Raw genomic sequence first — 13,212 nt, 5'->3', positions numbered from 1 at the left:
ACTCACTACAGAGACAAGCACATTAAAATGCATTTTTTTGTCGAATAAAAATAATTTTGAGTTCAATAACAAAAATATACAGAAGGTAAAAATATTGGCAGCACTTCTACTTTGTTAAGGAGTAAGTTTAACTTTAAAAAATAACAATCAATCAATACATACTATCTTTTAAACATGCATAGATTTCTTAGGATCTGAAAACATTACAGCTGAAAGGTAACATGGAGACTAGTTAGTCTAGTCCCCTCATATTATAAATTGGTATGCTGAGGCCAGGCAGTAAATTGCTATGGAGCTCTCCAATTTAAGGCCAGTTTGACTCCAAGGGTAGGGCTTCTAGTAAAATTTTGTGATTAAATTGGAAACTCTAATTTATTTTTCTATGTGTTTTTGGTACCTAATCCTCATAAGCAAGCCATATTTCAAGGCTGATCAATGACAACACCAAATACCAAAGCTTCCTTTCCCTTCCAAATTTACTGACCCTTTGTCAGCTGTGGGAAATGTATGTGCTGTACCAGTAGCTTAAAGATGCCACTGTCAAATTGCCTCAATCTGGGAGAAACACATCAGTAGAGTAATTAATCTTGTACAACCTCTCCATCTTTTTTTTTTTTTTTTTTTTTTACTCATTACAAGTGAATGCTTACGTGCATGGCTGATTTAATTAATAATTGTAATAAAAAGGACAATATCATAATGATATACATAGTGCATTAATAAATGAATCAAAGGACCAGTGCTGCTAATTTGTCTATCCAGTGAAATAAAGTTACACAGTTATTCAGGTTATATAGATCTGTGCTTGCCTGTGTTTACCCTTCAACATTTGAATTATACATGAGAAGGACAGAAGAGGAAACCAGCATTTAATAGGCACTTGTTTTAGACTAGTAGTGTATTGGCCATTTTGCATGTCCTCTCATTTAATCTTCACAATAATCCTATAAAAATAATTTATTTTCCCCTATTTTATAGGTCAGGTGACTAAAGTATCTACAATCCTTCATGAAGGATTATAGTTTTAACTTGGATCTGCTCGATTCAAAGCTTTTGGTGTTCCACCTGTGTAGTGGGAAAAGCACTGGAACAAGGGTAGTAAAAACGAAATTCTAGCCCTAGTTATGTTGCTTGACTTTGGTCTCTGACTCATCCTATTTGGGTTTCAGTTTCCTCATCTATAAAGTGAAAAAACTGGTTTAGACAAGAAGTTTTCAAAACAAATTATTTGGAACTGTATGACATCTTGAGAGGCTTCAAGGCCGCCATGTAATGTGATGGGTAGGAAAATAAGATTTGTCTCCAACTTAACCAAACTAACTCCAGTTTTATCTTTGTTATACATTAAGAGTTTGCATAGGTTTTATTTGGAGGAATAAAGGGTTTCATTGCTTAAGAAAGTTGGAAGAATTGACTATGTAAAATCTGAGACATCTTCTAGCTCCAATTTCTGTCAATTGACAAACGTAACTAAAGCTCCGCTAACTGATATGTGGTTTTCACTAAAGGCAATTTGGTGACCTGGAGCACCATAAACTTCAACAGTCACTCTGACTGCTTCAGCCTGCTGGTTATCGTCTCTCCCATATGCCACTAAATGACCATTTGGTGTGTATCTTCTTGAAAATACATACATGTTCCAGGTATGAGATTGAAGAGGTAAAATATTCTCTTGCTTTACTCATACTACACTTCAGCAAATTTGTATACTTTCATGACTTATGTGATGATTATGTCTGTGTGTGTTATTTTTGTTTGGTAGAGAACGACTTGATAGGCCTGTGTAGCTGGATCAAATTCTGCCTACAACTGCAAACCTAATTTTTGTCAAATATTTATTACCAGAGCACCAAGGAAAGCCTTCTCATTAACATCTCAAAGCTGCGAGGATAAAGCAGGTTGTCTCACACAGCACTCTGTCTTCAATAATCACCAAGTCTAAATTTATTACTGCCTCTTTCAACCAAAATGAAAACCCCATCTCCTTTAAGTTGCATGAGGAGAGATAAATTTCTATCTAAAATGGGAGTCATTCACATCTGTGGTATCACCTTTCAGGGTTCATTATAATAGGTAAAAGTAACAGAGCCCATACAGTTGCTTACTGGCATGTGGGAACATCTGAAGCAAGCAGAGAGCTGAAATATTACTTGCAAGGACACAGCTAGTTTCATATTCAACAAATCAGTTGAAAGGTACTGTTCGCTTGCATCGGTTGAATCTAACCAGGGAAAAACAGTTACATTACTCTCTCTTACTTTCTCCAGTAGGCTCTTCCATTTCCTTTTGGATACTAGCTACTGACTTCTTTTTTATCTGAAAAGAAAAGAAGCCCATCACGTTAAACAGGCTGGGAAGAAATTTTCTCTGATATGAAAGGAGACATTCCAGAAAGTTAAAAAGCCCTGACTGCATAAAGCATTTAAAATTGGGACTTCATTATTGTCTCCACAGGGCTGCTAAGGCAGGGAAAAGACAGTTTTGATCGGTCCTTTGAATGTGTTATGTGTAATATTTCTGAGACAAATGCTTTGTTACTTTGAATAAATGCATACACGAGTACACACACACACACACACACATGCACACACACACACACACACAGATATCCCTATAGCATCATTAGGACTTGTAGAACCTATACTACAGTAAAGGATTTGACACTATATTTTTAGGTACACCTGAGATGGGAGTTTAGCATCCAGACATCATAGCAATATTATCATTACCTATTTTGGGACTCTAAGCAATGAGTCTTCATCAATAGTGAGACTCAATTTGTACCAAATATTTCCATATATTAGGTCTCGAGAGCGTTGTATTAAACTAAGGCTGTGTAAATTCTAAGCACTTTGCTTATGCAGCTTTCTTCCATCTTAATTAATTCTATTTCCCTTTAGATGGCAAGTCTTTGAATACGTGTCTTATAATAAATATTTGTACTTTTGTGGAAGTGAGAAACAAAGCGTGTACAACATGTTTTACTTATAGAAATAACTATGTTTTACTGATTACTGAATTCCCACTAAAGTGATAGCATACATTTGATGAATTGAACCCATAGATGGCAGGATGGGACCACTCAGTTCATAGTCTTTAAAGAACAGACTTGGAAGAAACATTTTTTTAGTTGCTCATGTTCAGGAAGCAAAAAACGCACTGAAAAATAACAATAAAATAACAAATATCTTTGAATCCCCAATTTTTTATTTAATAAGAATTTTGCTATGAATAGTTGGCATACTGTCATCCATTATAAATTTTGTTAAAGCACTTCATTCCTGAGGGTTAATATACAGTGATCTGCAGAATAATCTCTCTGCCTTTCCTTCTCTTCCCTTCCAATTTTGTACTTTTTACAACATAGAAATCTTTCAGGAATTTTTGGACAGAGAATCTAGAGGATGAAGGATCTTCATTGTATACTAGCTTTCCTGTAGTTTTTCCACTATAAAGTTTGCTTTCTCTTTATTTTAGAAAACATACATTTTTACCTTAAGTAATTTAAAGTAATTCTATTGATGAAATTACTAAAACCTCTACTTAAAATTATAGGTTCTCTTACAATTACTGCCTAAAGCCTACAGGCCATGGAAGATAAAGGGGTTTAAGTTGTCTTTATGTTAAATCAAAACTTTTGCTTATTTCCCTCGCACCCAAAGAAGATGTGAGAAAGAGGCAAACAAGCTGAAAATGATGGAGACTTGCAGAAAAACAGAAAACATTGCAAGTTCACTATAGTATAGTTCATCAAATGTTAGGGTGTTGTATCTTTGCGGATCAGGGAGCTGCTCATATACACACAGCCATTGGGCCTATTAATCAGAAAGGAATCCTAATCAGACCAGCAGCTAGACATAAAGGCATAACATCAGCCTTGTCTTCTTCTTTTCATAGCCTAACCTCTGAAAAGCGCAGTTTATTATCCATGTCTCTATTTCCTCATCTATTTATTTAACCTTAATCCACAGAAATCTGGCTTCTACTCTCAGTTTTACACAGAAACTGCTCTGGCAAAGGTCACCAGTAACTAACTGCCCAAATGTCAGAGACAGTGGTTGATTTTCAGATGTTCCCTGAGTAGACGTAGCACAGGACAGTGCTGACTCTTCATTCTTCCTAAAATGGGCTGCTCTCACAGCTTTCACAGCACTCCACAGTGCTGACCCTCCTCAGGCATCTCCATCCACACTGAATTTGCTTGCTTCTGCAGGATGCTTCTCTTCCTAGGCTCACTCGATGCTAATTTTACTTGGATTTCTGTTCTTGGTAATCTTATCACTCTACATGGCTTCTATGAGAAGTCTCATTTACTCTCATGGCTGAAACTACCACCTCCATTCTGATAACTTTAAATCTATGTCTCCATTCTGGACTTTATACCCAGCTACCTATTAGATATTGCCTCAAACTAAAAATATCTAGAAATGACCTAATTTTTTCTTTTAATTTCTACCTCCTTTTAAAATCTAAAAGCCTTAATTCTTCTCTTATGTACTTATTCTGGCTAATTTCATGCAAACTAAACATTAGCAGTTATCTAGATCCTTGCAACTCCCTTCCTTTTCTTGCCAGATTTGGTCATTAATGGCTATCTCCTAATTAGCTCTCAACTCTCTCACCTCTGCTACTCTTTTTGGTGCTATTACTATTATTGCTATTTTGCCTTTAGTATTAAAAGTTTAATATCTGGGTTTAGCAGTCCACAATGCCTAACAGTGTCTTTTGGAAACCAAATCTGTTTGTATCATTCCCTTGTTAAAATCCTTCCGTAACTCTCCAAAACCAGGATACAGCCAAAACTCATTTCAACTCTCTCATCATCATCGTGTCAACTTGTCTACCCTCATCTCTCAATACTCTCCTTCTACCTTTTATTCTAGCCATATTAAAGTACTATTGTGTCTTCAAATGTATTGAATTGTTTCATACTGCCATGTCTTTACATGAGCAGTTCAACACTAGAGTGCTTGCCTCTCTCTTTCTTCCATCACCATTCCCACACCCAGGCTCAACCTAATCACCTTTACCTCAAGGGGCATCTCCTTTATATTTTTCCCTGAGTCCTTGAGACTGACTGAGTTGATCATTCTCTTTTTTGTGTCACTATACTTTGTGCACATGATTGTTGTTGAATGAGCTCCTGCAAAGTTCTGCCCCAGAAAATGAGATAGTCATTGCTAAGATGATGTTTTGAGTTGTACCTTAGATATAATTCAGATAGTGGTATTGGCTACTCTAGATAAAAGTTCTTTCATGACCCTTGAGACTATAGTAAGAGCACCTTCTCTGCCCCATTATGGTACCACTGACCTTATTGCATTATCGTTGCTTGCTTGACTGTTTCTCCCTTCTCACTCATCTGAGAACTCCTTCAGGATGGGGTTCCAGTCCTACTCACCCTTTTCTTTCCAACATCTAGTGCCGTGCTTTGCCGGGTGTAGGCATTGTAGATAAAAGCTTAGAATCTGAAGCCAGATTGTCAGGGTTTAAGGTTTTGCTTTGTCACTAACCATTTGGCTTCGGCCACATTTATATTCTCTAAGTTTCCTTTTCTAGAAGAGGAGAATTACAGAATCTAGCTCTTTGGATTTTGTGAGAATTAAATGAACAAGTTTATATAAAAAATAAGAATAGGGTCTGTTTCAGTGTAAGCTAACAATGTGCTATTTGTAATTACAGTCATATTGCCTTGTATCTGTAGAGGTTACAAGTACAAATTCTACAGCTAAAACTCACTCACTCATTTATTTATTCATTGATCCATCCATTCATTTACTCAATGTTTAATTCATTTATTCACTAAAGATTTACTCCTTGCTTATTAAATAGCAGGTGCTGTGCTTGGTGATATGGGAAATAAAATAACTAATCAGACATAGATCCTGTCTTTTTAAAGAACTTATAATTTGATGGAGAGATGGAATATATATAAAAATAACTATAAGACAAAATAAAAATGCTTAGTGCAGTAAGAGCTTCAGATGAGGTCATACCAGGGGTTCTGAATATATGAACATTTTTTCAAACTCCAAGGGCTATGTTCATAATTACAGACAAGATTTTCACATTTGCCTTTATTAACAAATTAATCAAATTGTACGTACTTAATAGCACCTCAGCATACAGCAAGTCAATGGCAGAGAGAGATGATGAGAGTCTCTTCTGAAGGCACTACGTTTAGAAGCCTTTTCAGCACTATATTATTTCCAGACATTTGTGTTAAGATTGCCAGAGTAAAACAAATGTTTACACAAGTGGCATTTGTTCCTAATTTTTCACATTCATTAATGTTTCAGTTTTGAAAATCAGAATGTAATTTAGAAATTTAAATAGCAAAACTTAATATGTTATTAAGCCTTAAATTTTTCTTTACTTTGCCGTGTTAATTCATTTATTCTTTCAAGTGCTTGAATATTTAAACCATTTAAAATATTAATAATATACCAAAGAAGTATCAATATTTACATTAAATTGGAATTCACACTGCTTTATAATATTTTCAATGGTTTATATTATTCATAATTTCACTAAATAAATCATCCTCATGGAAGGAACTTAAGCAAGCATATTATACTATAACTATTGCATGGCAAGCAATGTTTTTCTTTCAAATCGAGTGCTAAAGGATATTAGGCTGGGATAATAAAAGATGTAATATAAACTGATATGTTTTATTTCACATCAGTGTTCTTAAATTACGGTAATTAAAGCTCATAAATCATGGAAACTTATTACAGTATATTTTTAAGTTGTAGGAACATCATATATCCCATCCCCATTTCTGCAAAACGTAAATGATATTTATGATGAACTATACAATATTTGCATTTTTCAGAGATAGCTTACTATAACAGGATCATAAGACAAATATACATTTGTCAAGTTACTACAAAATATTAACTCTAAGAGATAAGGATAATTCAGATAACTTTGTGGCACTGAAAAGACAGTATACTCTAGTCTTCTTTGAACATTTTGAGAAACATTTGATTTCAAAATTAAGAATATTTTGTGGCTGCAACAATTTGTTGGTTACTCAGCTTCTAAACAGCAGTAAAATTAATTATAGGAGGAAACATTCATGGAGGTTTCTATCCTTTTACCCGATCCTTGTGTTTGTGCTTCTTTATTAATTTTTAGTCCTTAGGAAGTAAGATACATTAGAAATGTAGTATTTATTTGAATAAAATCTTAAGTTTTATTTTAAAATACAATTTTGAGTAAAAATGTTATCTATATGGATAAAATATTTTGTCCATCATCATTTACTTACTGTTTCATTTTATGTATGGCTTGTGAAATTCTGGCTACCCCAAGATGAATGTTTTATGAAAACCAACCAAGAGTAAATTCAAGCCATGTTAATCTATACTTCAAGAATATGCAATACATTTAAAAAACAACAAAATCTCACCAAATCTACTGACTTCAGCCAAAAGACACTTTTTCAGTTAGCCCTATTATTTATGTATTTTTTCCTTTCTCAGCTCTAACATATTTTTTTAAACACATGTCGACTTCTACAGGGATTATAAAATCCTTGGACAACTATATGATTTGGGAGCAAAGTTTCCATGTGTAAGGAATGTGTGACGTATAAGGAATGTGTCACATCAGGTTGAGTTTTAAAATGAACGTACTCCATTCTTAGGTTTTATCTCTACAGATGGATAGGGGCCCAGAGGCCCCTGGAAGCATTTTGGTACCATTGCATTACTTACGGTTAAGAGGCAGGCTCGCATTGGTTGTGCCTAGCTTGTTGGCAGCCACACAAGTATAATTGCCGAAGTGCTCCTGTGTCACATTGGTAACAGTGAGAATGGATCTTGTGCTAAAATTTTGAATAATAATTCCTTGTTGGCCATTGAAGAGCCTAGAAGACAAAATAAGCTCTAGGTAAATATGTATTGTGAATACCAGTTTCATTTTTATCTTAGCTGGGGTTGTCATGGCAACCCATAGACAATTCAACTACGCTGACGTTAGCATATAAGGTGATAATGGTGCAATTTACATTTCACTTACATTAGTAGATTTGGGGGAGGTGAGGTTGCATGTCAGCTGTAGATTGTTCCTGTGGGATTATTTGTGCTATATAACAAACTGAGCTTGGATAGCTACATGTCCTATTTAGGCACTGTTACATATTTTAGAAAATGAAACATACCATACCAATAATATCTCATCTATTAAAGTCAGGAAGGAGTTTAAGGGAAATAAATATAAAGATTCCACTGAAAGTACAAACTGATGGTTTCTAGGTAAGCTGGCCAGAGTATGTCTGGGTCATTTCAGATATTATTAAATAACTCCCTTGAAAGTTAACCCTACAACTGTGATAGGATAGTTCTGAGTCCAGAGTCAACACCACTTTACTCTTGTACAACCCAGACAGACAACTTCCATTAAACCTAGAAAGAGACAGTCATATAGTATTGGAGATAGCATTTAAAGTTGAGTCCCATCACTGCCACATTTTAGGAATGTGCCATGGAAAGACTTTAAAACTCTCTGGACTTCAGTATGGTATTCAGCTATACCCAAATTCAAACTAATTGTCCAACAGTCTCTGGATTTACCACCAGAGGCCCTCACTCTGAAATAGGCTGACATGGCTTCACCATTCTCAATGCATGTTGTACCTACTTCTGCTTCACCCTTTTTCTAAATCTGTAGCCTATCTCTTGTACCTTCTATTTCTGCTAGTCAGATTCTTCCTTCCTCATTTAGGTCTAACCTAAGACTTATCTCTCTTTTTCTAATTTATCTTAAAGGACTCTTATCTCTCTCTCTGTATGTTTCTTTTGTACTATTCTCTCTAGCAGTTTCCATATATACAAGTCTTTTCAAAGCAAATAAATTGAATTGTTTTAAATTCCTCAAAAGGAAAGGCTAAATGCACATGCTTTCTCTGATATTTGAATCCTACAAAGCACTTAATAGTGATATCCTATATACATAATAAATAGTACAAAGGTCAATGATATTCAGGTGATGTTCCCTCAACATAGGCATTAGTAAGCCCGCTTCAGTCACCTCTTCAAGAAATTATCTCTTTAAATATAAATTTTCCTACAATGAGTATGTCAACTTGATAATAACTTCTACACAATTTACCCCAAGTTTATTGCAAAGGAGATGCACTGATCACAACATAGGCTATGTAAACTGATAGTCCAAATGGCATGGTAGTTTTTCTCTCTTTAATGTGTTCAAGTTTTTGTATTTTTTTAAATTATGAAAATGCTAATAAATGGCATCCCCTGAGAGTTCAATTTGAACTCCTTTGCATTATACTGTGTGGCTTGCACCTGAATTTAGATGAAATATACTGTAGTTAAATGCAGATTAAAATGAGCAGTCATACTTGATTACTCTGGGAATTACTTATATTTCATGTAATAGCTGAATTTGGCTTACCCCAAATGCAAACTTTAATCAGATTAATAAAACTGTGAGTTAAATAAACATTGAACAAACTTTAGCTTGAGCAATAAATTTAATGATCTCCAACTCTGACATAAGATAATAGGGCATAAAATATCATGGATATGGCAGCTTTTATTCTTCTGTCTCATATTTTTAGCCTAGCAACATTTATGCTAAATTCCCCCAGTCATTATTATATATTTTTCTGCATCACATTAACAACTTCGTTTTTAACTAATCAGTATATATGCTGTGTAAAAAACCAGTTTCATTGCCTTGCAAGTTTCAGCATTATAACTTAAATTTGCCTGTATCTTTGTTATAGACACATTCTCCAGAAGACTCAGAAACTCCCTAGACTACTAAATCCCTGTTGTGCTCCATCGACCAAAAGTAGGACTATTTACCTGCCGAAGAGTTGAGAGAGAAATTAATCAGGGCCTTCAACTGGCTAGACCCAGGGGAAATACTTGAGGAAGTAAATTCAGACACTCCATGGCACTATATGCTTATGTTCCTTATGGCTGTCTTTCTGTCTTTCTGGGTGAATTAGCTTCCAGTTCCCTGCCCTTAAATGTATCTGAAGGCACAGCCACAGATGTTGCTGAATCATGTAGTGCATCCATACTCTGTATGTGTGGGCCCATTTTGGGCCTCTGGCCAGCAGTACCGTGTGCATCCTTACCAGAGTGGAGCATTAGTGCTCCAACCCCTGCTACTCGGATCAGCCAGGCAGGTTATTATGGCCAATAAAAAAGAAAACTAAGTTCCCCAAGGGAATTTTCTTCCCTCTGGGGAAAGCTACTTTTCTGAAATTACTAGAGAAATCTAAAGCTTACTTTCTTCTGTAGTTGTGTGTTTTAGAAGTGCTAACTCCTCAAACATCACGTAAGAACCTATCTTCATCTGGTAGATGGCTGGAAGAAGGACTTTGCAAAGCTGACTTTGTGGGAGAGTGACTTCTGATACGGTGTATATGTCTAGAGAATGTACTTTTGTGATTTTCCTGGAGAGTTCTGGGGTATGAAGATGGGCTTTCTCAATTATTCAAATCAATTCTGAAAATATTCATTAAATTGCTACAAAGATGAGCTCTATGCTGGCTGAGTGACTAGGGACAAGACTGGGCAACCCATGATCTCTGCTCTTGAGAAGGTCCGAGCCAAGGAGAAGAATCCAGCACATAAACAGGTGTTTACAACAGAAGGGTATTTTGGTCACTGTGGGGAACTTGTTAATATAAACATATCTACCCTTAATTACTGGATATATAAATTTGAGCCACAGCTAGAAGCTCCAGCATATATGACCCTAATGTGATTCACTCCTTGACTAAAACCAAATAATGATAAAAGAGCTCTCTAATCGATGACATGTTTTTCTTTACAAATTTGATTTATTCTAATATGATTGTCTATAACTTTATTTCTGTAAAAAGAATCATTCTTATATTGACTTAGATTATACAATGAAATATGCTTTCTTATAGCCCCTGCCAAACCCTGCCCCTCCCTGCCATAAAAAAAAAAAAAGGAGAAACAAATTCTGTAGAGCTCGGAGTTAAATGTGGCATCCATTTCTTCAGCATAGATCAGTACTATATGGTGCCTACTTGGAAATACCTGGTCATTTTTCTTCATTGTGTTTTTATCATAGGGAATATAGTTATAAGATCCTTCTATTTCTGTGGACCCTGCTGTCCTCTACTCTCTGACACCAACAGAAGTTTGCTCCACATTGAGAACCATAACTCTCACTCCTCTTCTCCCTTCTGGCTTTTGCCAATGCCTCATAAATCTGTGAACCACAGGCTATTTGCTTTGCTAGCCAAGGCTGTCAGCTCGTAAGTGACACAGCCCAACCCACTAACTAGTTCTGAATTAGAATAGTCCCCTATATTTTCTAGTGTCAGTCAGAAGTAGCACATGGAAAGCCTGCTGATAACTACGGATACTTATATTTCTGTCTCACAAAATGGACAGAAACTTTACAGTCATAACCTCCCTCCAGGCAGCAGCTATCTGGGATGACCAGAAAAGCCTGCAGCAACATCACCCCAAAAAACTGGCCACATAGCCATGAGCACTGATTGTTAAGATTGCAAAAATATTAATAAATGGAGCAGCTGCACTGGACCTCATTCATTTTATATATAAATCCAGTCTCAATCCACATTTTAAGACTATTGTTCACTATCTGTCTTTCCAGGTCAGGAATAACAACAGATATCTCTAGAGAAATCAACTTGCAGATGAAAACAGCCTCAGAAAGACTTCATTCCTAATGTAGGACATATATATTAAGAAGTATCAGACAACATTTTAAATATTAGAATAACTTGGAATAAGAGTGAGGGAGGCATTCTCAAATAATGATAAATCTTTTATCAGACTGGAATTATGAGAGAACATGATAATGATATATCATTTTATATGAGTGGGCAGATTAATATGGTCTTATTAATCAATCTTTGGTATTAGATGGTGGGGTAAGTTAACCCTTGAATCATAAAAGTTTTATTTACAAAGACAAGGAATGTTAATGTCAGCAATAGACTGTAGGCTTGTAGAATTCCAAGATGTTGTGTGAACTAAAGATACAGCTCAAATTAAAACAAAAGAGAAAGATTTAGAAAAAGTCATGAGTGATGGTAGAACTCTTATATGGACTTAACAAAAATGAGGTTTTATTTGGTTATCAAATTACGATTAAATGCCTTCTATGCTGAAAGAGAGTTAGGAACCATAGAGGAAAATTATGACATAGTTATTATCTCAAGGACCGTAGTTCTACCTGAAACTCTGAAGATGACGTTAAGATAGCATACAGGTCCCTTCCACAACACATCCTATCATGCCTTTCTCAAGGATGGAGTTTTACTTATATATATATGTCTCTCTCTCTCTCTCTCTCTCTGTGTGTGTGTGTGTGTGTGTGTGTGTGTAGGCTGTGAATCAGACTGTATTTCTAGTCTTTTCAATGTGACCAGGAATGCTTTATGTATGTGGGACATTTTATCTGTTCTCAATACATTTATGACTCAAGTAATCTCATACTAAAAATTTTCAGCATTATGGCTGGGCATGGTGGCTCACCCAGCACTTTGGGAGGCCGAGGCGGGTGGATCATTTGAGGTCAGGAGTTCTATACCAGCCTGGCCAACAGGGTGAAACCCCGTTTCTACTAAAAATACAAAAATTAGCCAGGCGTGGTAATCCCAGTGGGCGCCTGTAGTCCCTGCTACTCGGAAGGCTGAGGCAGGAGAATTGCTTGAACCCAGGAGGCGGAGGTTGCAGTGAGCCGAGATCCTGCCACTGCACTCCAGCCTGGACAACAGAGTGAGACTCCATCCCAAAATTAAAAAAAAAATTCAGCACTGTACACAATAATTTTTCGTGTTACGACTGTGAAAAATTGACACGCAGAAAACTTTAAGCATGTTGAAATGTACATATCAACAAATCTTCACAGCAATCCTAGGAGGTAGTTGTTATTAGTCCCATTTTATAGGTGAGAAAACAGACATTTAAGAAGATTAGGTTAATTTATCTTGCACCATCTGATAAATGGCAGAATCAAGATTTAAATATAGGTCCTCTGATTACTGGTACCCTCCGAAAGTAGCAATTGACATTCAAATCGCTAAGTAGAAACCAGGATATTGTATCTAAGTTTGGAGAGACAAATCAGAAATCATGGATACTTCAAGAAAATCGAGTCAAGCCAGGGAATAAAACCAAGGGAGCTAAATAGCCAAGTGGTATGTGGCACCTATGCCAG

The 13,212-nt window shown here is 35.9% G+C and overlaps 1 protein-coding gene across 4 annotated transcripts in view; it reads right to left on the bottom strand.

Annotated features, from left to right (window-relative positions):
* Nucleotides 1–13,212, bottom strand: part of NEGR1 (neuronal growth regulator 1) — an 886,690-nt gene that overhangs the window by 183,910 nt on the left and 689,568 nt on the right. For all 4 annotated transcript variants that reach the window (XM_003830589.5, XM_034967555.3, XM_034967545.3 and 1 more), the window contains one exon: nt 7,725–7,876. In XM_003830589.5, the coding sequence (XP_003830637.1) occupies nt 7,725–7,876 (152 nt within the window). The remainder of the gene's footprint in view (nt 1–7,724; nt 7,877–13,212) is intronic.

This window comes from Pan paniscus, chromosome 1 (genome assembly GCF_029289425.2).
Source record: "Pan paniscus chromosome 1, NHGRI_mPanPan1-v2.0_pri, whole genome shotgun sequence".
Taxonomy (NCBI): domain Eukaryota; kingdom Metazoa; phylum Chordata; class Mammalia; order Primates; family Hominidae; genus Pan; species Pan paniscus.
Note: the sequence above shows the minus strand (reverse complement) of the source record. Positions and strands in the feature narration are given on the sequence as shown.